The sequence below is a fragment of the Sitodiplosis mosellana genome, unplaced genomic scaffold (genome assembly GCF_009176505.1).
Source record: "Sitodiplosis mosellana isolate CC-2019 unplaced genomic scaffold, AAFC_SMos_1.0 Smas_scaffold_5, whole genome shotgun sequence".
NCBI classification, from domain to species: Eukaryota; Metazoa; Arthropoda; class Insecta; order Diptera; family Cecidomyiidae; genus Sitodiplosis; species Sitodiplosis mosellana.
Window position 1 is genome coordinate 649,484 of NW_022595248.1, and position 26,014 is coordinate 675,497.

The 26,014-nt window shown below is 38.6% G+C and overlaps 1 protein-coding gene across 1 annotated transcript in view; it reads left to right on the plus strand.

Annotated features, from left to right (window-relative positions):
- Positions 1-26,014, plus strand: part of LOC129566776 (roundabout homolog 1) — a 78,837-nt gene that overhangs the window by 6,252 nt on the left and 46,571 nt on the right. Inside the window, exon 2 of the mRNA XM_055443003.1 lies at positions 3,576-4,639. Within this exon, the coding sequence (XP_055298978.1) occupies positions 4,543-4,639 (97 nt within the window). The 5' untranslated portion in view covers positions 3,576-4,542. The remainder of the gene's footprint in view (positions 1-3,575; positions 4,640-26,014) is intronic.

The window sequence follows — 26,014 nt, forward strand, 5'->3', positions numbered from 1 at the left end:
ACACACACACACACACACACACACACACACACACACACACACACACAACTCATACCGAAACCGAAGCCGAAAAAAAATTGATTGAGTTATTAAATAGCCGAGTCTATTAAAAATACGATCCCAAACAATCACACATCAAGCTGCGAGACAAGCGATAAAGTGAGTGTGAGATAGAGAGACACCATGACGAGCGAACCAAGTTTGGCTTGGGTATAAGTGCATTACGCCCACCAAATGTGGCATTTTATGCACCACGATGGCGACGTGAATTTTTTTTACCGTTTTCAATCGAACGAGCGCAGCAATGAAGAGCATCCAGATAGCGAGAGACAGACAGAGAGTGCATCAGATATAGTATGAACGAGCAAATTTGTCATGTTTGTGTGGCATATGAAGTTAAGCAGATCCTCGAACATGATTGATACCGAAACGGCTTGCTATCGCTCTGTTGCTTGCTTATGTATGTGTGTCGCGTTTTTTTTTTGCTCGCATTTTCGAGGCGAGAATCATTTTAAGCAGAAAACCGTAACGAAATAAACAGGCCACAAAATCTTAATCTGATGGTGTGGACTGAAGTCAATTTATGACGATGCCCACGCTACATTTGCAACCAATTTTTCTGTGCTGCTCGCTCACTCAAATCGATACCAATTCGTTATTTTTTTCCTCTTCCCCATCTTAAAGAAACACGTTTTCACACCAATTCATTTAAATCAGAATGAAATTGCACACACAATACGACGACGCTCTTAACACAAAAACCGCTTACACTCTTTTGCACTCCGAAATCGAGCGAAAGAGAGAGAAAAAAAACGTCATGCGAAGCGAATGCCCGAAAACGAATAAAAATTATTATCACACTGACGATAATTGTATTTTTATTACATGCAAAGCCATTTGACGTTATGCACTAGCCAATCAATAATTTTTCCGTATCTTTTTTTTCTCGTTGCCTTCTTCTGCGGTTGTGTCTGCGGGCTTGAGGCCGAAAAACAAGAAAAATCCAAAGCAAATGCATCGAAACAACAAGAGAGAACCTATCATCAGATGTTAGCTGCTTGCAATCGAACCATAATAAATATATGTTCGATGCACTGTAACGCTATTTCTTGCAGCCTTATCGAGCGATTGGGCCACATACTCATGTGAGTGAGTGTGTTTGTGTTGACGCGCTCTCTTTTTTTTCCAATCCAGAGTTTGTTTCGGAGCACAGGCGATATCTCGGCGCGATAATGTAAAGCGTCGATATATTTTATATTTTTTTCATCTTCGTGGGCACATTGTCGTTGCTCACACATTCTCTCTCGTGTTTCTCTCTCACACACACATAGGCGATGGTGATGGTGCGACGCGATGTTCAGCATGGTGTAAATCGAAAATTTACGATCTGAAACGTGGAAATAAACAATGTAATAATCAAATAAATAAATTACTACACCGACCGTATGCTCATTTTTTATTGGTTTGTTGTCGTTGTTGTTGCATCGTGTTATGACTTTGAGATCATGCGGGATGCATCGTGCTGCGATGCTTTATTCACCGATGCAGTTGACATTTGTTGAGTAATCGAAGGAAGAAAAGCGAAGAAGTGATAAGAGAGCGACACGACAACAACAACAGCAACACCAGCACACACATGAATCGACGTCGATCGTTTGGTGGTGCATTCAAAGCATGGCCTTTTCAATAATAATAACAATAATAGCTTAATTTGTAAAATCATTGGAGAGTGTCGAAAATCAACGGAAATCGCTTTTATGGGCTATTGAATTGATATGTTGGTGGTCAAATTATCTCCCTCTCTCGGCATTCAGCGGCGCTGCAATTGCCTTTTTTTGTCTACACTTTGCTCGTTACCAATTTTATATGTGTATGCAACCAATTCAAGTTAAAGAGATAAAACGAATGTGTTTTCATTCAATTTTCAAATTGTCTCGAGGCGTTCGCTTTGAGTGGATCGTAAATAGACTTTATAAATGTATTAAACATTCCAATGACATTTTGTGTTTGTTGCAAATGAACGGCAGAGAAAAAATGTTCACCGGCTGAATGGCAATTAGGTTTAAAACACAAACGATTTTCACATCCAGCCTCTCTCTCTCTCCGAGTTCTCTAGAATTTTTCGCTCGATTATTTTCATCCCATTTTGTGTGTTCTATACGTTTGGAAATTTACTGAGAAATCGATTTAAGTGCTTGCGCTTGAGACGCAAATACGGGAAGTTTTACAAACGTCGTGTATAATAAATGAAGTGTCATTTCGAAAAATGGGTTTTCGCATGATGAATGGTGGTGGAGCAGCAGAAGCAAACCAAGCACCGCCCGTGATAAGACGCTCGACCGAGAGCATATTCCGTGAAACCGAAGCAATAAAATTAATGTAAAACTCACCAAATGCGAATTCACACGCTCGCACACACAAACGGACGAGTTTGAGTTTAATCGATTCGGCTTTTGTTTTGTTGAGAGTGCTCCAATGGGCCAACAAAAGAGAGATGTAAACGCTCGTTTTTTTTGCTCTCTCTCTATCTCTCTGTCACTTTTGCGTTGGCGTCACAGAAAAATTGGTTGAATCAATTAACCTCTGCGTACGCTTGTTGCTGCCAGCTACAAAATGAAGAGATAAAGCGGAAGAGGGAGAGGGAGAGAGAGAGAGAGAGAGAGAGAAAAATAACCGAGCACTTGAGCTCTATTTTTGTTTGGGAAATTATCATGTTGCGTAATGAAATGGCAATTGTCAACATTTTGCACACATACACAAAGCGAAAACTGTTTGTTCATTTTGGCCAATTCATAATTCAACAACTGAACGATGAGGCAAAAAAGGTACGATACAACACGTCGTATATACACGCCAAAATGATAATGCCACCGCATAAATTCGAACATGGCATCATGCCATTTTTGCTCTTTGGCCACACTCGCTCGCTCGCTGTCACTCCATCACCAAATTACATCGTTCATCTTCGGATGGAATAACAAACAGAGCTATTTTTATTGAAATGGCAAATTCTCTCTCTCTCTCTCCCATTCGCTCATTGTTTATCTATTTATTTATTTATGGTATTCTGTTATTTCGGAGAATATTTGTACACAACAATCGTACCGCGAATTTGCCCGCTCTCTCGTTAGTTGAGTGGCGCTCCATGCAATGCACATTCATCATCATCATCAGCAACCATTCTAAAGTGAAAGGGTTCATAATAATTTTCCATTCTCTGCATTTCTAAATTAAATATTATTATTAGTCGGAAAATAGCAAAATGCTCGCAATACACTTTGTTTGCCTGTGTGTTGTAAATAAATGAGTATCATTTAATTGCTTCGGGTACTTGGATGGACGTGTAGTTCGGGGAGCTAGCGTACTGCATGTTCGATACACTAAAGTTTACTTTCCTCGGAAATTTCTCGGTGCACAATTTAAACAATTGACTTTTTGACGGGAGCAACGCAAACAACTCCGATACTCTTCTTCACTCAATACAACATGACATAAAAGCATAAACCCATTTACTAATCTATTTCTTTTTCTCTCTCTCTCTCTTTTTGTTTCTATTTGTTTTTCATTTACTGCAGAAAACGGACTGCGCTTATTTACTGCGCTTCACGGAGTCAACCAAGCGAAGCAGTGAGGATTGCAAGTCGAAAGATCAAAGTAAATAAATTGCCAAAAACCAAGTGAGTTTCGTGTCGCATTCCAAAATACGAAAGGAACGGACGAACGGAAAGAAACACGGCCACAGATATATTAAATATGCAATCGGCAACAAGCACTTAAACCGCACATCCCCAAGTGGCTTACGGCGATTAACGAACGAAAAATTATCAATTGATTGAGTGACGGCGTTAATATGCACTCGAACTTGGTCTTCTGACATTCTTCACATTCTTCCGTTGAACACGATTCTTGCATTTGCTTGCAGTTAAACTCGAGAAAGAGACCGAAGTTTAAGAAGAAAAAAAAACGGCAGACGGCCACATTCACGACTCAATCGGTTTTAATTTAATAAGAAAAACCTGCGAGAGAGATAACAAGCGAGCTGAAGTGAGCCCACGTGAAATTTATTCGTCATTATTTTGAAATCGGTATTTTGTGAGTTCGAAGAACAAAGAGGACGAAATCGCTCTGGGAATACAAAAGAGACTGATAAAAAATCCCCAGAAGACGAATACAACACAACCGCACAGAGAAGTAGAGATCGAAAAAAAAACTCTGAACATCGAAAAACGATTTCACAAAGAAAAATCGAGATGACATTTTTGAATTTTACAAGTGCAAAATAAATACGAGAGAGAGCGGGGAAAAAGGCGACGACGAAGAAGAACTTCGAACCATCGTATAATCAAATAAACTCTCAACACGAAGAAGACTGCTTCACATACGCTTTTTTTTGTTTGTTCGCTTGGCTCGAGAGCAGGAAAAATAAAATTTGATGAGAAAGCAACATCAAAAATCAAAAGCAGGCGAGAAATAAAATAAATACGAGTAAAGATAAAAGGAGACGTTGAATCGACAACAACGAAATAACACACATCAACCAATATGCACTGGATAAAGGAATATCGGCAAAAATCCTTAACGGGCAATGCATTAACGATCATTTTTTTATTGATCTTGCACTTCAGCCAAAATGTTTTCGGTAAGTTTTTTTTTTGTTCAGTCTGTTTTGTTCTTCATTTATTTTGTGTCTTTCCTAAGAAATAAGATTGATTTGAAGCAGTTTTTTCCCTTCAAATTCCCACTGAAAGCGACGATGACGCATCGTCCAGAATATTCAATGATTTTGATGACCATTTTCAATCAAGTTAAGACTTAAAATCGATTGACTACTACTTTTTCCATCTTTTTTTCATTCGTGATTTTGTTTGCACAAGTCCTTCGAATTGGTGAAGAAAAAACTCGCCGGTAAATATTAAATCACACACACAGAGAGAGAAAGAAATCCGAATAAACAAAAGGGTCATAAAGCAAAAACCCATAACCGAACGCACAACAGTCGTCGAAACGGCAACGGAATTTATGTGTATGTGCTTCAATCCCCATTTCTTCTTTAATTCACAATAAACGTCTAAATGGATGTTTGCTTAGCTATTTGCCATTTCTCATTTGCTTTTCCTCTTTGCCTCTCTCTCTATTGTCATTCGCCGGTGCAATGGCAGTGAAGCGGGAATTATTGGCAATGTGATTTGCCTGATGTTTATTCAATATATTAAATTTTATTGATATCGCGTTTAATATTTGTTTAGATATCTATTTCTTACCTTTTGAATGCGTTTTTGATTTTATGTTTGTGATAAACTGGTTTTGTGGCGCAAAACGTTCAAGTCGGCGGCAACTTTGTCCTGTCGATGAATTATAATATTTACCTAAAGAAAGAAAAAAATCACAAAGCGGACCATTCTATTTGCATTGCTGTTTTCCTTTGCGCCTCTTGACAAATGCACCGTCATCACACACACACACACACACACACACACCGAGTTCAAATGATGAGCGAGAGAAGAAAGAGTGTTTGTTTACATTTGGGTAAAAAGACAAATGCAAACATCATGATTGGGTGGTCTTTCTTAATGTGCGTGCAAGGGTAAAGTCGAAGTTAATCGCATCATATATATATTTTGTTCATTTGACTTCGACTGATTTCGCTTTTTTCCGTCTGCTTCGATGGCTGAAATTTTGTATTTTGTGTCGTTTGGCGTACAATTATTGTTTATACTTGATATTTATAGGCGAATGCATATTTTTGTTTCGTGCTGTTTGATCTTTTTTTATTATTTTCCTGTGTTTACACAATACACCGTGTATGCGTATTTGTTGTGTCCCTATTTGATATGCGCCAAGAGATCAATTTTCATTCGGGATTTTTGTCGCCAGCAGCCGAAAAAGTCAAAGGAAACATCATCCTTTACCAAAAAGCCAAAGAAATATATTGGATTTGAAAAGAGAGATAGAATGCGCTCGTAAAAAAGTCGTTATTGTGCGAACAGGATGAGTGAAATATCTCGCATCAGGAACTTCATATTCAACGACAATGACGACGACGACGACGATGATGATGATGACGACGCCAGTGTGATACGATCGGATATCGCATATCAGTGACGCGCTCCATCACATCGTATAAATTTATAATAAGCCACCAATATGTTGCGCACGATGCACCAATCGTCAACAGAGGACAAGAAACGCACGGTCTCTCTCTCTGTCGCTGCACGAACGGGTAATCAAAGCATAGTCGAAAGACGAACAAAAAAAACCTCTATTTCTATTTGTTTTTTACCTCACGTTTGAATCGAGCGCGTTCATTTGTTCGGTTCGTCAGTGTTTGATGGCCGTTCCTATGCAAGTTTACACAAAATTCGTAATAACAATAATAATAATGACGAACCTTTGTCGTTGTCGTTTTTATTAACATCATTTTTTCGGTGCAGCGATAGAATTTCTCGGGCTTGGAGTAAACAAACACCAAAATAGACAGAGAGAGAAAAAAGGCAATGGTCCCATAGGACGGCATCATCAGAGGTAGTCAATTTTCTATTGAATGTGATGCTCATTTTTTTCCGAACTCTGATTTTTCTGTGTGCTCCATTGATGTTGTCACTGTCGTTCGACACGGAGAAAAAAAAATCGTCGATAAAATCCATCATTCACGCACACAATACTCGAGACACGATGGCCTTTGTTCGCTATGAAAAATGCTTCCTCAATTCAAACGCAATCGAAGATGCTATCGGCTGGCTCTTGTTCTTTCCGCTCATTCGGAGTAATCGTTTAATCATTTTTCCTCCTTCATTCAAAAAGTCGCATCCTAAATTCTCAATAAAGAGGCGAAAGACAACGAGAACAAAGCCGACACAAATGCAAATGTTTTGCTTGATGTCTGAAAGCGCGACGGAAAGTCTGTTGCAAAACAAATTTTCGTTTTGCCCGTTCTTGTCTTTGTTTGAAGCACACACGCCGGACAATGACGATGACGATGACAGTAGGATGTGCACATGCGAAGGAGCACTTCTTTTAACTTGTCGCAACAAAGAATGATTATAAATTAATTAAATGTTAACAGTTTTCACTGTGTTTATATTTATTCACATTCATGTCGACATTTTTGTCTTATTTCTCTGTGATTTCCTTTTTTTTCTCCATCTCCATCGCTGTTGTCATTCGTGAGTGTACAAATGTACACATATTTCGGTGGGATGGTGAATAAGATAACAGGACTTAAGTAGAAAAAAAAGCAAACAAAATGGAAATAATATAAAAAAGACGACGACGACTTGAATTTCGGACACACAATAAAATAAAAGAACGTTGGCGCAGCTGCAAACAAACGGGTAATGTGTTGTGCGTGACAATTTTTGTGCTCTTGCTCTACGTTGAGGAGTGCTCTTGAACATGAACACAGCGTTTTTCTTCATCTTTTCTCTTCGGCTTTTTCTTCTTCCCTCTGGGATCTGAGAGAAAGAGAGTGAGACAAACACAGAGAGAGAATAAAAGATCTGGTTTGGTCGGTGTGCTTGAAAAATAATGTAAAATTGTGTCTCTTTGTCACTGTCTGTTTCTTTATTCACGCGCTGACTTATTTATTGTTTGTTGAACCAAATGCAAACATTTCTGCCTTGAAATTAGGTGACAACATTCGTAATAATGAAAATAAATTCGTTTGTAAGGAGAAAAAAAAGAAGGAGCGAAATGCGTTTTATACGCTAGAAAAACAAATTGAAATCCAATATTATTTCGTTGTTTTTCCCGTTTTGTTGGTTGAATGAAACATCTCATTTCACTATTAACTGGTTCCCCACAGAAAGTGCAATGATTGTGGCTCATTCAGGTAGTATAAATGACATGGCAAAAGTTTTTCAATATAATTTTCCAGTTGTCGGTCTTTCTCTCTCTCTCTCTCTCTCGTTCAACTTTCAACTTGGGGATTGAATTATTTTTGCCAAAGAGTTGAGAAATCAAAATGTCGCATGAGATGCCTGAACTTGGGAAAGAAAAACCGCAACTTTTGCTTAACAAACTTTTATTCGTGGATTGCATTTCCGAAAAACGACAAATAGAAATGCGGGAAAATTCGTTTGCATTCCGTCATCAAGGTTCGCTGACTTTTGGCGAAACTTTTCAATTCAGTCACAAATCTCGGTGCTCGAATTCGATTGAGAAATTGCATTTCCCAAAGAAAAAAAAAGAACTTTTCTTTCGCTCATTTATTTCAATATTTGTTCAATATTCCATACATCATCGTTACTCCGCACCGTGCCACAGTTGTTACACAAACGGTCACTGGCTCGGGTTTTTTTTTCATTCTTCTGCGTAGGAGCGATCGTTAAAGAATAATTTGATAATATTAATCATCAATTAAATATAAATCTTTTGTTGAGCAAAAAACGAAGAAGAATCGATGCCGTTTCGGGGAATCGAAAACAATAACCCGCAGCCGAGGTGTGGCTGGGATGTTCACAATAAAAACGAAATTACACGCGAGAATTAGATATTAAACATCCGACAATGAGAAGAGATGATCAAGTCATAATCTTGGATAATCCACACCCTTCGATTTCTGTATTTTTTGCTCGTTAAATGTAACGGACACATATATGCTGGTCGAAGGGAACCAATCAATTTGCTCACAGAAAACCATTTTTGCTTAAAAAAAAGCAACAACACAACTTCGTTCGTTGTGAACGAAAAATAAAACTCATTCGAATTGCAAAACTTTTGCTTCATCCACATGACGTCTAATTATTGTTGCAGTTGTTTAGATAATTGTTACTCATTCCGAAACAAAAATCGGAAAAAAAGAACGCGCTACAACTTTTTCGCTAACATTTCATTTATTTGTGTTTAGTCTTTTACTCCATATGTGATAGGTGCGCGCGAGCGCGTGTGTATGCGAGTGCGGAAGCCATCGAAAACCAATTGCGATTTACCGAATGTACGCTGTGTGATTATTTTCGCATTCTCTTTTGCTGGGCATATTCATCGCCGTAATTATGTGCAGTGCACGGTGTGCAAGAATGAGCGACTAGTACAAATTGCCGTGCGATTTGAGATGCAAATTCTTCGGCTTATTGAATTTCATAACTATGATTTTATCGAGCAACAACAGCAAGAGAGAGAAAAAAAACCAGTGCATCGAATACGGTGCGCTATTTCCACTAACTCCTGAAAACTCGTGCGAGGTATTAAATAGTTGTGAGTTTAAAATCTTATATAATTATCCGCGTGCTGCGTAACGCTTTCTTATCTGAACACAACTCAAATTGTAGTTTCAATAAACAAATTGCTGCAGTGTGCGCTAGAGCCGAGCACCCAACAAACAGCGCGCACACACATTCTGGGGAATTGTATCTGGATGTCGAATTGATTGATTAATTATACGTTTCCTGAAGTAAAATGTTGTGCAGAGCTCGGGCGATTTTATTGTTGCTCCGATGTTCAAAAGAACTTTTGCATGTGTATGTGGCCATAATAAAATGCGTTTTCAATGAAATTCATGCTACGCCTTCGAGTGATAATTAAATAATTTTGTTTGTTTGTATCGGTTTCCGTTTGAATGTGAGTTCAATTGAAGCACACACACACACATTGATTGCAAAACCATGCGGCCGCAGCAACGAACGTTTGCAGCGGTAAACTATTTAAAAACATCAAAGTTCAAAGAAAACCAACACCAAGAGTGATCGCTTCCATTTGATCGAAATTTGAAATGTGTATCACATTGGCACCACAAAAACCAGGCCGAGCCATTTTTATAACGCATTTTTTCAAAAGAAAACCAACGCTTCATTGTAATAAAAAGAGAGAGAGAAATCTTTGGATTATGTTCTCAATGAAATGAGCACAGTCGGTGGCCACAAATGGATAAATATATATATATGGCGAAAAGCGTCTAAAGCGGTTTGAAAGGCGATTTCGTTACAATTTAATACATGTTTTCTTCGGAGAGATCGAAATAATTGAGAATATCGAATGATTCATACCCGAGCATCGGAAGAGATAAGAATCGGCTCGAATTGCAGCAAGTCTGAGTGAACACTGTGCAATACATTCCAAATTATTGTAAGGAATTCAGGACGAGAGGCTAAGAAAGGCATCCTTTGTGCATGTGATATTTGATATACTCTTTCTCTCTCTCTGTCTTGGTTTGCACTTCTTCCATCACAACTCAATTTTCGGCTTGTGTAAATATTTATGTGCATCTGATTCATCTCTCTCACTCGCTTGCTTGCTTTGTGCCACGTCGAAAAGTTTTACGCTAGTGATCACGTGATATTATCGTTATCAATCGGCAAGTGCATTTTCGGCAAGTTTCGCTTTGTGAGCACAGGATGTTAGTGGCAAACAGTAATGTGCCGGTGCAAACGCCAAAAGTCAAAAAGATCAAAATGATTTGAGGCCTGACTTGAGAGATTCGAATCAAAGTGTTCCTCGTCGTCATCATCATCATCGACCGATGCAGATGTGCGAGAGACGAATGTACCATACAACAAAGAGCTCATTTACATCGTCGGTTTCAAAGCTGGCTGGAATGAGAGGTGCGCGCTCTTTCACTCCATCTCTGTGAAATTCTATACGCTTTTGAATGCAAATGTGAGAGCTATGTGCACCAAGTGCTTCAAACAATGCACTTGAATGGTTTTCAATTACATTGTTCGCACGAGAGAGTGAATGAAACAACAGAGAATCGTATGATTCTTGTCTTCTATACTAGTGATTAGCTGAGTGATATGTGGCCTTGGTGTGTAGCATCCATATTATAATCTGTGTATTCCGACTGGATATTCATGGCTTGTGTCTGCAATCTTAGAAGCGTTTGCAACCGAAAAATGAGATGAAAATCACTTTTGCCAAGTGGTTTTGCTATTTCATGAATGGATCTACATTCTCATTTCTCTCTCTCTCTCTTTATCCACATCATCTATGTGTATAACGTAAATAACACTTGAAATCACTATGCTACCCGGTTCTTCCAGCGTATCTATCAAATGATTCAGAAAATTATTTCAATTTCCTACTTGAATCCCATTTGCAGAAAATGCGTGCCCAAAACAATGATCCACATTCATATACAAATACGGAAAGGGCAAAATAGAAGCAAACGAATACAGCTCCGCCGTTTTTAGTATGTGTTTGTGTGTTTTTCTTTTATCTCCTGAGGTGATACGAGTGCGCTTTATCATAACGCACACATCAAAAACAAGATGAAGTCTTTTCTCACTGATAAAAACCACCGAGCAAGACTCTGGCAATGGCACAAACCAACGAACAGGATGATACGGGAGAATTATGCTAGTTGTGAATTCCACCGCACCCGTAATGAGTAATGACGCTGAATTAATAAAATGAATGTGTTTTCATTTAATATTTAACAGCCGGTTAAAATGCGTGCGTGCAATATGTTTTTGCGTTGGTATTGTTATTATTTTTTTCTTCTGCTCTTTCTCATTCCATCTCTGCCCGTTTTGGTGCTTCCTACATTTCGAATCCATCTCTTTATCATTTCGCATGTGTTCGTTTAGATTTTTTGCTGCATCTGTTTTGCCGCCTTCGTTTATTTTGCGTGCTCGATGACTGTGGCGGTTATCTGATGTGGGGCTTATTTGTCTTGTTAAACATGCAAACAGCTCCAAAGGGCTTTAAAAAAAAAAAAACAGAACCAATTTGGCGTGTCTCTTTGATTCTCCTTCACCATTTATATTTACTGTCGTTTCGAAGCCACAAGCCAACACACTCCACTCGGTCCAAGAGAGAGAGAAAGGATTATACGATGGCCATGTTTGGATATATCCATCATTTGTTTATTTACATTTATGCGCAACTCCTTTTTACCATTTTAATACCGCAATTTTTCTTCAGCTCTCTGGTCAACATGCAAACCATACTTTTTTTTGCATGCTGCTGCCGATTCCGATGTGCTGTTTCACTCTTATAAATGACTGCAGCCATATTTAAAGCGAAATATATGATGTTGATGCATGTTTTGGATGGGCCGTGCGTCGGTCGATTCGTTCACATTTTTTTTCGGGTGAATTCATAATCTGAAAATTCGTCTCGGATGTTGTGGTTGCTCATCGGCTCGTGTCCATCGGATGAGCAACAATCATTCAGCTTCATTTCTTCAGCTTTTTAACTCAGTCTCCGTGCTTGATATGACACATTCAAGATGGCATTTTTTTCCAGGCTTCTTTTCCATTCGAAGAGGGTGGTCGTTGCAGAATATGAAGAAACAACAACACAACTCCACCTAGACAAACACTCAAACTCCATAGAAAAAGAAATGTGAAAACGTCAAATTTATGCTATGTAAACATTTGTCGGGTGTTTTTTGCTGCTTGCATTCTGTGCATTAGTTTTGAAGCGGTTTCATCATTTGCTCTTTGAGCGCACACAAACATTTGGAAAAACAAAGACGTGAAACCGTAGACGGGGAGAGAGTGCAAGAGCAAATGGCAAAATGCTGTGCATTCAGGCAAATTGAAATCTAGTCAAGTGTTTGAGTTCCAATTCCACTCTCTCTCACTCTCTTCATTCTTCAGTTTGCACGATCCTGTGCATACTAAGTAAGAGTGCCATATTCAACTTTGTGAATGTTTTCATTCCGAAAGAAAAACACACACACCAAAAAAGTCAACATGAGCATTCCAATCGGTCGATCCCTTTGGAAAATTGGCCAGTTGCTGATTAGACAGAATTAACCATCTTGTTGTTGATGGAATGTTTGAGGAAAAACGTGCCCGAACTTGAATGGTTTTATTCGGCCAATAAATCTATTAAAAAACATTAGGCTCTCCGTTTCTTTCTCTCGGGAGGTCCTGTTGACATTGTGTACAAAAAAAAATCGTCTTCGATTTCCGAGTTTAATATTTTGTTGTTGTTGTTGTGTCTTTTCAATTTCCTTTCATCATTGTTTTTCCGCTCATGTGTTTCCCTTTGACTGCTATCAAATCTTCATATGATGTGAAAAGTCAATAAAGGTTATTTTCCGTGTCGATTCTTGAAAACTTTGTACGACTCCTTATTTAATTTCCTAACAATAAACTGGATACGTTCGCCGGTCGCTCACTTTTTTTTCTCGTTCGCATTCGGTATTTTATTTCGTTATTTAAGATAAATAAACAATGAAATAATGGAAGTTTTGAGTTGAAGTAGCATTTTCAATGAGCACCGTATTTCTTTTCGTTTCGTTTCGAGTTTTTTTTTCTTGTCTGCTATTTTTGGAATGCATGGCGGGTTTTATTTTTTGCTCTGCTCCTCTGTTCGGCAGTGAACTGGTGCGGTTTTGATGAAACACAGCAGAACGAAATTTAATATATTAGAAATTTATGTATCGGTTAAATATCGAATCGATGTTAAACGCTGTGCAAATGTAATCGAAGAAGAAAAATGGCACAACACAGGAGAAAAAAACTAACAGAGGAGAAAAAACCCACGAACCACATCAAACCACAAGAAACCGACACGAAAAAACAACATGAAGCAGAAGAAAAAAGAACGCAACGACGTTTACACGAAGCGCGCCTTCGAAGTGATGGGCAAAAGGCATCGATGAGTATTGTGTGTGAGAGAGATATATAAAATGTGGTTGCGGTAAATGTTCCAATATTCAATTTATATGAGAATCGTACGTGAACGAACCAAATCAACCGTGCGCTTTTTTCGGTGCGTTTATTTTTCTAATGGTAAAATAACATACACACACCATTCTCTCTCTCTCTCTCTCGTTCACCGTGTGTCTCGTAGCGTGTTTGGTTTGATTTCTGGTTTTTGCGGAGCGAATCAGTTGCAACAGCAGCAGCAGTAGTAGTTGCAACAGCAGGAGTGTAAGAGCGAGAAGAAACGAGGACAAACGGTTGCTATCAATCCATATGTATCGATAAAATGTAAGCTGCTGCTGCTGCTCTTTATTCCACAACCGTATATGGATGACTTTGGCATTTTGGTCTGTTTTTCCAATATGATAATGTTTATTTTCTTGCTGCCATCGCATAGCGCTAACTCACTCTCTCGCTCACGCGCTCACAATTCTTATTCCATTTGGATGTTTCACTTCATCATTTCAAACTTTCAACGTTTCGATATTAAATATTTATAAAGCAAATATCGCAATCACACACACACACACACACACAGAGAGAGAGAGAGAGAGAGAGAGAGAGAGACACCATACACCAAATGGTATACACGATGCACGCACGATGATGATGTCGAATGCGCACACCGAGCAATCTATCCATCAATATTAGATTTAGTTGGTGTATTTATGAGTGCGCGAGCGCGCAAAAAGTTCACAACAGGAAAAACCGCAGAACAAATCTACCAAAATACCTTATTATTTTCGATTGCTTTAGCTACGAGCGCAAACAAGAATCGAACGAAGAAAAAAAAACGACGCCAATGAAATCGAATGCGAAAGACAACAATAAATAACAATAACAACAAAACAAAATTCTGAGCCATTTTTCAGTTATGATTTTCTTTCACAAAAGTTTGTGTATTTCACTTTTTTGTTTCGGCTACAGAAAATAATAACAACAACAGCAGCAGCAGCAGCAGCATTCGATTCGGTTACGAACAGAAATATTGAATTTTAAATTTTTGTCTATCTCAAGAATGAGAAAAATCTGCGCTGAATTATAAATGCGAGGCGTTCATTCTTTTTTCCGTAGTTTTTACTATCGGCATTTCTTTCATCGACAAATTGATTATATTTACTTTTTGCGCGCTGGCAACGAGAGAACAGAAAATCCGCCTGTGAGAACGCACATCGATCACAAACAGCGATTGAATGGCATTTCATTCGAAATGCTGAAAATCTGGTTGCATTCAGATCGAATCGTTCAATCATCGTTTGAGACTTGTGTAATCGCACAAACGAACAAAGCTAATCACAGCATGTCTTTGATGCTCCATTTCAAAATGAATTTTATTTATTCGATTTGTGTGTGTTTTTTTCTGGTTGAGAACCTGCTCGGCGCATTGAAAGCAGGCTCCATTTCATTCGGTTGTGGCAAGTGATTTCCATAGATAATTGCATTTGCACAATATTTTGTACTTAATAAATATTTGTTGGAAATTTTCCTAACTGCAGCGCACCTATGCGGTTTTTCGCTTCGGCAGAAAAATTATTCCAATGGATTTGTCTCTCGTTCGTTCCTTTTGCATCCATCAACTGACGAACAAGCGTAATAAATTAAATCGTCGTCGTCGTCGTCGTCGTCATTGATGCACATGTGTTGCATGGAAATTGGATGAGATTTTATAGTTGAACATGAATTCGAATAATTTAGTTTCGAGCTCGGGCGTTCGCTTAATCGCCAGTTGACTACTCGCTAATTTTCCGAGAATCGAACGCTAAAAGTTTTATGGGTGCGTGTGTGCGCGAGCGGGCGCGCTTGTGTATTTTCAATGAACCATTAATTTAACACAAATTAATTTATTTATAACATCATTATATTTTACATGTACAAACATTTTACACCCGGATCCTCGGAACAATTTATCGCTCAATTGGACAAACTGGCGTCTGCTCGGCTTTTATCAGTTTTGGCAACGTGCTTCCGACCGAACGAACGAGAGTCGTGTTCCGGATTACAATTGCGTTGTGTTTGGTCGAATGTCAAAATGTGGAACTAAAAACCGCAACAAAAACACGAAACAGTTTTACTAATGAACTATTGCGCTCGATATACTCGTGCGCCAATTAACAAGCCCATAAATATTCATCGTTTCAATGGATGCGAAGTGGATTATATCGAACAACGATAAAATGTGCATTTTTCAAATATTGTCATGTGTTTTTTTTCTTCTCGTTGGCATGACCTGTACAGTAATGGTGGTGGATCAGATGCAAAGTATATTTGACTCGTGTGGATAATCCACTGGGAAATTTACTGCATTCGTAACGATCGATTACGCAATGAACTTCTCGAAAGTGCCTTCGAGCAAAGTGCATGACCAAATATCATTTTATCACGATTATTTTTTTTGTTCATATTCAATAGAGAGTGTTGAATCAATACATTATAGCAGCGTTAAAATGTATGATGCCGTTCGAAAAATTCGATATTATTCGGTAGTTGGCCAATAGCTGGTTAATAGCTCGGCATTGAAATCGGTCGTTTAATGTGAAAACTGTAAAATTAATTGATTTTCTCATAAATTACGCCATTAATTTTTCCGAACCATAAAAAAATGGAAAACGATTTCACTGTTTTGTAGCCCCAAAGTGTGGCTATTAAATTATATCAGATATTGTGGCGCATCGTCGCTCTCTGCACCAAATTAAAACGATAGTCTGAACAGAAAAATTAAATGAACACCATTTAGTAGCACACAAAGAGTGTCTGTGTCTGATTAAATCATTAAGGCCGCGGCACATAGCCGTTATTGTGGTTCACATTTGTCTGATACAGTGTGGTTTCTACGAACTGAAAAACAGATCATAATCTATTTGCTGGAAGTTGCATGAGAAAAAATTCTTTACATTTTTGTTTACAGTAGTTTGTTATTCAAAAGAATCGTACAAACTCAAGCAACTCAGCATCAGCAGCAAGTAAATTTTAGTCTCTGCGCTACAGCGAATGCCATGTGTTTATTTAATCAATGTGCATAAATGAACAAACATGATTGAACTTTATTGCAGCAATTAAATGGCATTTTATTTTAAACAGTGCGATCGCTTTTTTCTCTCATCTCACGCGTACACAGCACACAGTACAACAACTCTGACTCATGACTCTGGCCACATATTATGCCTTGTGGTCAAAATCATTGAGATACACACAAAACCAAAAAACTTAATAGAAACTGACGCGACGCGAATCGGAGAGCACGAAGCCCGAACTGAATTTTACTCGCCATTTACAATTTTCTGTTTATCTCATAAAACTGTTAAGATATGCACTCATTTCGCACGCGCTTCATTATTCAATTAACAACAACAGACTGAGCACTGTTTGTTCATTGCGATTGCCATTCGAGCATATTGTAGCCAGCGGAGGCAATATAAATTGTCCTAGTAATTGCAATCAAATTGAATTAAACAGCAACTTGATTGACATAGACACTATCGCATTCAGTGCTACGCTCCCGCTTCGGCTGCTGTCTATTATTCACATGGCATTATTACAAAATTCACTGAATAATCACACAATTATTTCTGCTACCGATTTATAATTTATCGAGCAATTTGATACTCCTGCGCGCTCACGCTCGCGCTGAGCAAATGTTTATAAATCAGAACGTCATTTTCTATTCAGATTTCTATTTGCATTTTAATGTCGGGCACAGAACAGGTCAAATGACAAAGGGAGAGAGAGAGAGAGAGAGAGAGAGAGAGTATGATGCCACTGGTATTTCTTGGAAATGAAATTGTTGCTGCGCGAAATATCGCGACTTTAAACAAATGGCAATACAGATGAAAGGAATTCCACAGTATGAAGTTCGCGTCGTCTCATTTCGCATGTGCGGTTAAAAGGAAATTCTTTCAAATTAATCGCATCTTAAATCGCGTCAATTTCAAACGCACACATACACGTCTTATTCAAAATCGTAGTATGCGTTTTGACTTTTCGAAAAAAAGGATGAATGTGCACAGTGAACTGAGAGAAAGAAGCAAAACGCCGCTGGTTCTCACACACAGACACAAAAAAGAGACGAATACATACAAAAACTGGAAATTAAAATCGTAAATGATCTTGTTGAACATTTGACGTGCATTTATGAAAGAGCCTTTATTCGAACGGAGGTCGTTTGTACGCTGCCACACTTCGACGATAGTTGCAAATATGCGAAAATGTTTAAGGACTCGTCGGATTTTAAATTGATTTCTTCTCTCTTTCAATTGGCTCGGTTTGAATTCACTGAACAGGATTTAATGTAATTGGTTTTGAAACCATTTAAAATGTCGAGATGATGCGTCTTTTCATGTCATAAAATGGGCTTGACTCATAGTTTTGCCCCAAATGACGCCGCATCTCTTGCTGCTCTGTCTCTACTGCTCTTCATGCGACTCTGGCGATGCATTCAAGAGCATTCCTCTCTCTCTCTCTCTCTCTCACTGTCAGCTTCGACACTGAGAGTGGCCCATTGAATATTTTAGTTTGCACTTTCACAATTTAAATTCTCCTTCATTTCGCCTGATTAAAACGCAAAACGAATACACACACAAAGCAGAGATAAATGAAAAAAAAAATGGAAAGCACAAATCATTTGCGCACTGGGCTATTTTTCATATCATGAACAATATACCGCTTGCTGCTGCTGCTGCTGTGTTCATTGTGTCGATTTTGATCCCATTTTCGGATAATTTCCTCTTTCGAATTAAAAAGCAAATGGATTTCATTTAGAAATGCTCTTTTTTTGCGTTGAATAATTTCTTCTTTTCCTTTTGTGCCGTTGCTACCGCACTCGGTGTGTTCCTTTATCCAACGTCGAAAGCGCATTTGAATACACGAATGAGGCGAACACAAAAAACGAGCGGAAAAAAAACGAAACGAAAATTGCGAAAATCATTATTTGTTATTAAGCACATTCAAGAACCCATTTGTTATAAGACATTTCAATGGGATTCCGACCGTTCGTCGACAATTTGTTGTGCGCGCGCGTGCTTGCCTTCTCGTGCGAGCAAATTTTCACTGAAATGGTTTGCAATTTATATACATACCCAAAATAGTCATGATGCATTGACGATACAATTTCTACAATGAACAATGAGCAGCAGCTAGAAATAACTCTTTTTTTCTTCGGCGCTCGCGTGACACAAACAGAGGAAGAAAAGAAAACGGATTCATTTTGCTATTGGGAGGTATCTCATTATAACATATACAAATGAATAAATCTCGAGGATCTGGCTAATTTGCAATCACATGTGTCATAATGTTGATAGTATCGCATTTCATCGCATTCAAGTTTTTTTTTCAGTTTTTTTCTTCAGCCTCATTCAACCGCTTCAGTCAATAGAGACGTGACTCGTCTTTTGCACAAGTAATTAATGATTTGAAGAAGAAGAAAAAAACTGTGGATATGTGCCTCAAGTGCTTGGAATCGTTTGCATTTGAAAGTGCGTCAATTTATCATGCACGCGTGTGCGGAAATCATATCGATTCTCGACTAGAACATTTTATAAAAATAACTCGTTCGTTGGCTTGTTTCTGGCTGATAAATTGTAATTTGTAGCGAGTAACACAAAAAGAAGGCAGCAATAATAAATGTGCGTTTTTTTCTTTCTCTCTCCTAATTTCACAATGTTGTCGTTGTCATCGTCATCGTTGTCGTTGCGAATGCGAAATGTGTGTCGGGCGTTTGGTCGATGAAAATGTGAATATGGTTCGTTTGTCAGTGACAAACATGCTCGATAGCACTGCTGGAATTCAACCACAGCTGTTTCTTCGTCCCTTTTTTTCAAGGCCTTCGTGCGTCGTGCGTACGGAGCTCCTCTATGCCTACTCATTCACTTACCATAAATTACTGGCATTTCAGTTGTTTTTTTTCTCTTCTTCTTCGTCTCTATTTTGTTCGTCTTGGTGGTAATCGTTCTGTCGTTTGCTCAATAATAATTTGTTTTCCGAACAAAAATTCTCTTTTTTGCGTTCTCAGACGAAAACCGAAATAGCATTTGAATAGAACTTGGTTCGACGAAAATGAGAACATTTCCATTTCAATAGCAACAATATTCGAACGAATGCCAATCCGAACACATGTGTTTTGCGTGCATAGTACACATGTTAAAATCATATTTTTATTCAACATCGAATTATTACACAGTTATATTTTCGGGTCGATTCCTCTTTTTTTGGAAAGTCACACACTGAGAACCGACTGATTGCTCACTACTTTGATCGATTAAACCGGAAAAATGAATAAATCATTTGCACCCACCATGTATCATACAAGCGATTAGCTTGACTTCGCCACGATGAGCCAAAACAATCAATTCCATTCGCATGATGAATTCATTTCGACGTGCGTTCGCACAAACAAAATCGAAGTCATTTCATGACAAACCCGACTAAATTAAATCGAAAACGATGTTCTGTTTAATCAAATCAAAGTTAATTTGTAATGATGGCTGGCAATGTGCCGTTGGGCGAGGGAGGTGATAACAGAAACTATCGTATTTCAATGAAAGTTTTTCTCGTATGTGAAAGGGGTACAGAAAAAAAAATTCATTCTCACAACGAATCAATTAATTTCAGTTGTCTTGCTCATGATGAATCAAACATGTGTTTTAAGATCGCTGAGCATCTCAGCATTTCGTAAGGCACGGATATATCCGAGCATATCGACGACGCATACTGTATAATACAGTGGCGTGTGTTGCTACGTGCAGCCGCAACGACTCGACCGAAGTGTGTTCAGTTGATGTGGCTGCACGCAGCAACAACATACACATTCCGGTCGAGTCGTTGCGGCTGCGCGTAGCAACGCACGCCACTGTATGCGTCGTCGATATGCTCGGATATATCCGTGCCTTACGAAATGCTGAGATGCTCAGCAATCTTAAAACACATGTTTGTGATGAATAAATAATCGATCGTGTGGATTGTTCACTGGAAATTTCGTTGTCTGCTTTTCGGATTGTGATCACAATTGAAAAATTAAATTGGCATATCGAACAAAAGATGATTGAATGGCATTTCTAATCAATACGTTCATATAAATTTTCCTCGCTTTCACTGCACTCGGCGCTTTATCTTCATCGATTTTCACCCTCCCATGCTAAATAATTCGTTATGTGTCGTCTTCATTGTCCTTTCCTGTGATGTCATCGTTCCAGACAGAAAAAATGGCATTTTGCATTGCCGTTGCACACACTCACACACACACACACGTTTCCTTCAATCGGGCCATAATTGAAATGAGATGCATGAAGAGCGTTCGTTCGTGCACCGATTTTTCTCATCAATAATTTAACCATTCAGTTGTGTGTCCAAACGAATCTCTCCGTTGTCCATTCCATTTCTGCTTGCGCATTCGTTTATGCACTTTTCCGATTGATGAAAATGTCGAACAACGTGAAATGCATGGAATAATGAAACTGTCCCAAGCTGAACTCTCTCTCTCTCTCTCTCTCTCTCTCTCTCTCGCTCTGAACACATCACATAAATTTACTGGGCATACGGACCGGATCAGCATATTGACTACAATCCCATCGATTTCCATATTTATGGAAATGGCAAGAATGATGATGATTACACTTGAACAATCCCATCGAATTTTCTTCTTCGATTCGTTTTGAGATTTCAATATGCGGATTGTTGCTGCTGCTGCAGCAGCAAATCGAAAAGTTTCTAATGAAAATGTTATTATCCAGGTAAAAAGAAGAAGGAAAAAATCAGAAAGCAAAAGAAATGCGAGCGAAAATCAGCAAATAAGCATCGATTGTATTTTTACGTAAATATTTTATGCGGCTTTCAAAAGGAAAATAACTTTGCCGCTTTTTATCATCAGCATCACTTTGCATAAAAGTCGAAGCGAGTGAGCTGAATGGATAAGCAAAGCAAATGGGGAAAAAAAATGTGTAATGAAAAGTTTTGCAAATATTCTGAGAGGTAATATTGTGTGTTGTTTTTTCTGTTGGGTTCATGTTTCAGAACAAAAATTGGCGAAAACAGCGACGGCGACAACGACGAAGACAAACAGCGTGCTGAGTTTATATTCAATATTTAACAACCCTTAACTAGCTATATTAAAATGCACTTTTGTTCAGAACATCAAAAAAACTGAACGAAAGAGACAGAGTGGATGTTGAGTTATTCTTGAGCTCTGCTACGCTTATTTTACTCCAACGAATTATTTACTTGCTGTTACATCTTTAGCTAAAAACTTAATTACATTTTAATGGATCGAATTGATTTTCATTCTCCGTGTGTCGATTTACTCTTTTGCCGCACGGAAGTGAATCTTCGGTTTTATTGAATGTAACGAGCGCTCTTTTGGCTTGTGATTTTCTATCGGGTCGCTGAATGAATGAATGATAAAGGAACGTCATTTTCAATAGAAAACCGGAAATATTTCCGAGTTACAATCAAATCGAGATGTATCCAAGGTCCTGGGAAATAAAATACCGTCCATCTTCCATATCTTATTGGGCGATTTACGATGACAAATTTCTTTGTCATCCGCTCACAATGGTGCGTTACGAAGCCTCGAACGAATGGAAGTCCTTTGTCAGCAAAACACCTTTCTCACACTCACACACGCACAAACACATCGATATGCCTACTTTGTGTGCATTGTTCGAAGCCAAGCATTTGTCTTGGTTGACATAGCAGCGGGCAACGGCGACACATAATTAATATTATTGAGTAGATATTCTTGGCTGGGTTTTTATTCTTTGCTCCAGTTGGCATTTAAAATCGACTTCGTTGCACATTAAGACGGATTACTTTGCACGGTGCGACTTAGTACGAATTGTATTCGATGTGAAAAATCGAAGCATTTATCTGAAATGGAATGGGCTAAACATCGACATTTGTTCGGTGTGAGCCAGTTAAATTTCATGCATCGTTACGAGAAATTGAAGAAAAAAAAAACAGCAAGGTCTTTCCTTTTCCTTCTTCCATCCATACATTGTTGGGGTAATTTTCGAAACGAAACAATTCCATTTGATTGTTTGTTTGCGTTGATCACATGGTTTTGCAGCGACTTTACTTCATTCGATTGACCAATTCAATCGAAATACACACAAGTCGTTTGCTGTTGTTTTTTTTCCGTCGTCGTCCTCGTCGTCGTTGTCCTTAATTCACCCTCCAGCAAATGCGAAGTGTAAACTGTAAAATTGTTCAGACCAATTGTAAAATAAAACTACTCAATTGGCTCCAGTAACAAGACATTTGGTTTTTTTTCCTCCTTCCGAACCGTTTGCCAATGGGTTTCAGCTGCTTGTTTGCTCTTTGGCTGGCCGATAAACGTCTGTCCAGCAGAAAACTACATAACATTTTTCTTTACATTCGAACAGAAAAGCAAAAAAACACGAAAAAAAAAAATGACTCGTTTAAAACATCCACATGTGACCCGATGTGTGAACGTGCATTGTGTTCGAATGGCCAGTGATATATGAATCTTGATCACATCTTTGTAAACGAAACATTCACAATTCAACGGCCCAAAGAAGAACACAACCGGACGACAAATGTTTCGCACGGGACTAAAAAACACCCACCCGAAATAGAAGTGGAAAAAAAAAATTGACGACTCAAAGAAACAAACTAAAATAAATGACCGTATAACTGAAAATAACGGAAGAAAAACGCTATTTCCCATTTCATTTGGCACTTCCTGCTTGTTCTTCGAGTCACCAGTCGAACACTCTCGGCTTTGGCTATTGATTTTACACTTCGTACAGGTTACAAGCAATTCAAACGTTTTTTTTCGTGTGTTACGATTATTGAGCTCCCGTTTTGGAAGCATCGTTTTTGGCACAGGTGTAATCCTGATCGATATTTGTGCGGCATCTTTGCTTGTTTTTTCTCTGGCTGTGAACAAATATTTTTCTCATCGATTGATTTTGCTTCGTTATGTGTGTATGCCATACACTGTATGGCAAAGGATTTCTCTCGCTATGGCCATTCTGTTTACCTTACGTGTGAAGAATGTGTCTTAGGAGAGAGAGAGAATGTGTGTGTGTGAATCGATGAGTTTATTAGTTTTTGTTAGGCGCGCTCGCGCGCAAACGGCAACCACATTGACTCAACTTTGGCTGCACAACTCAAATAAAGCTGAATAAAATAGTGAGTCTTTAAGTTTATTCAACAGCTAAACATACTTAGCACTTGTTTGGCAAAGAATAACACACACATTTGCTACTTTCTTTGCCATAACGACTGTTAACATTGTGCGACAGAGATAGATAGTGGGTAAGAGCGCGCAAGCGAGGTGGTTTTTCGGCGGCAAACACCAATCACTCCATTTTACGTGAACCGCCACGAATTCAATCCACTTCGTTCAATGAGACATATTTCATCGTCGTCGAAGTTCAAGGCACATCACATCACACAAGCCGCATCGACAAAACTTCTATCCATTCATTGGATAAATTTGTAAATACCAGATGGGAATCTATAGAGAATGACGTCGACGAAGACGATGAACGGAACGACATCCTCATCCTGGCAAACCGGAGCGATACGTTTTGTCGATACTTGAATTTCGGTTGGATGGCACCATAGATGCAACCTAAACTATGACATACGATTATGCTCTATTCTGTGAAACTCCAATACACAAAATAGTTCATCGACACAGCGAACATTTCGCAAATGTGCCAACATTTCCAAAATATTCCCATAAAATCTATGACGGAAAATATGCTCTTCCGATACGCTTTTTTTTGCTCTTTCTCGTTCGGTTCAAGACTCACAAAATCAATGTCATAATCGAATTGTATGGCTGTCATCTTTCGAATCCAATAATGTGTTGAATATACGATTTGATGTGTAACAACAAGTGCGAAAAACTTTTCCACATATCAAAATGGAAACATCGACACAGACAAACCAACAAAATGACACACCAACCGATTCGATCGATATCGTTCCCAAATTCCATAGAGAGAAATTTGCATTTGCAAGACGCAGATGACAATTGACGAAGTATATGGCAGAAATGCAACTTTATCCATTCAAATGGGATGCGTATATATGTGTGTGTGTGTGTGCGCTTCCACAAAGTTTCTAATTCAAATCCATTTTGGATAAATGTTTTCGCAAAGACTTAGCTTCGAGAGTTGGTGCCAGTTTTAAAGGAAATAAAATAAATACCGGTAAAAGCATCGGAAGCGATGCAAATTTCCTTGTTACCAACATGGCGAGACGGAGAACCGGCAGAGAAATTGGTAATTGCAAAACCCAGCAATTTTCCGATGTTATCAAAACTCCTGTAATTTCTTGTTAAATTCATGTAAATTTGTGTTTATTTGAGTGTGTGTGTGAATGTGCAACGTGAAAATGTTCAGGCTGCCACCGTCGGCGTCGTGCATACGATAGGGTGAATTCTCTCACCTTGCACTGAATTTATATCGGAAGGCAATTTTCTTCGCGTAAATTTCATCGTCAACACTTCCTCACGCGCGCGCGACGACACATTACAACAATGTGCATCGCTTTATATGTTTAGTTGACGTGTTCTCACCATCTCATGTTCTCACCATCGAATCGTTGTTTAGAACAAAAAAAACGAGAAAAAAAATGTCGGTGTTAGTGATGTGTGTGTGTGTGTGTGCTATGCTGTGTGCCATTTCCATTTGTGCGCTGTCTAATTCACTCACTTGCACGCCGTTTACATTCACTTAATTAATATTACGTTGACACTTTGTAATTGAATTTTGGAATTAGTAATTTCCTGTGCATGCGAGTGCGTATTTCACAGAAAATGCAATAAAATCCAACTGAAATTCATTCTAATTCCAAAAACGTTGCGTATCTTGATCTCTACGGTGTGTTGTGCGGTATAGAACATTTTCCACACACCAATTGGACGATGGAGTTAGACGATGGTCGGATAGATACGCGTTAATTAGTACCGTTAACGGCGACAAAAATTTTCCAATGTCATTTTTATCGAGCAATTCTTGTACTGCATCTGAATTTCGAATGTGAACGCTTTGTGCTGTGGGTAAATGCATATCATTAAAATTCAGTGAGTTGTTGGGTCGATGACGGCGACGCGATGATTTCCAAATGCTCGCACTCTCACTGTGGCAATTGGATGGATCATGTCAAATTTTATGTTGGTACATAAAAAAAAATCCACCCGAAAAAAAAGAAACAGAACATTCTTATGCTCAGTGTGAGTGTGTGCACTGAATATTTAAAACGGGTTAAAATGGATATGAGTGCATGCATCCCATATGGCGGATCGTTTAAGTCGCGGTATAGCTGTCATCAAGCTTATTTAGTTACTTAACAAAATTCATATGTGCGCAATAACACACGCACACACGCTCGCGAGAGAGAGAGAGAGAGAGAGAGAGAGAGAGAGAGAGAGAGAGAGAGAGAGAGAGAGAGAGAAACTA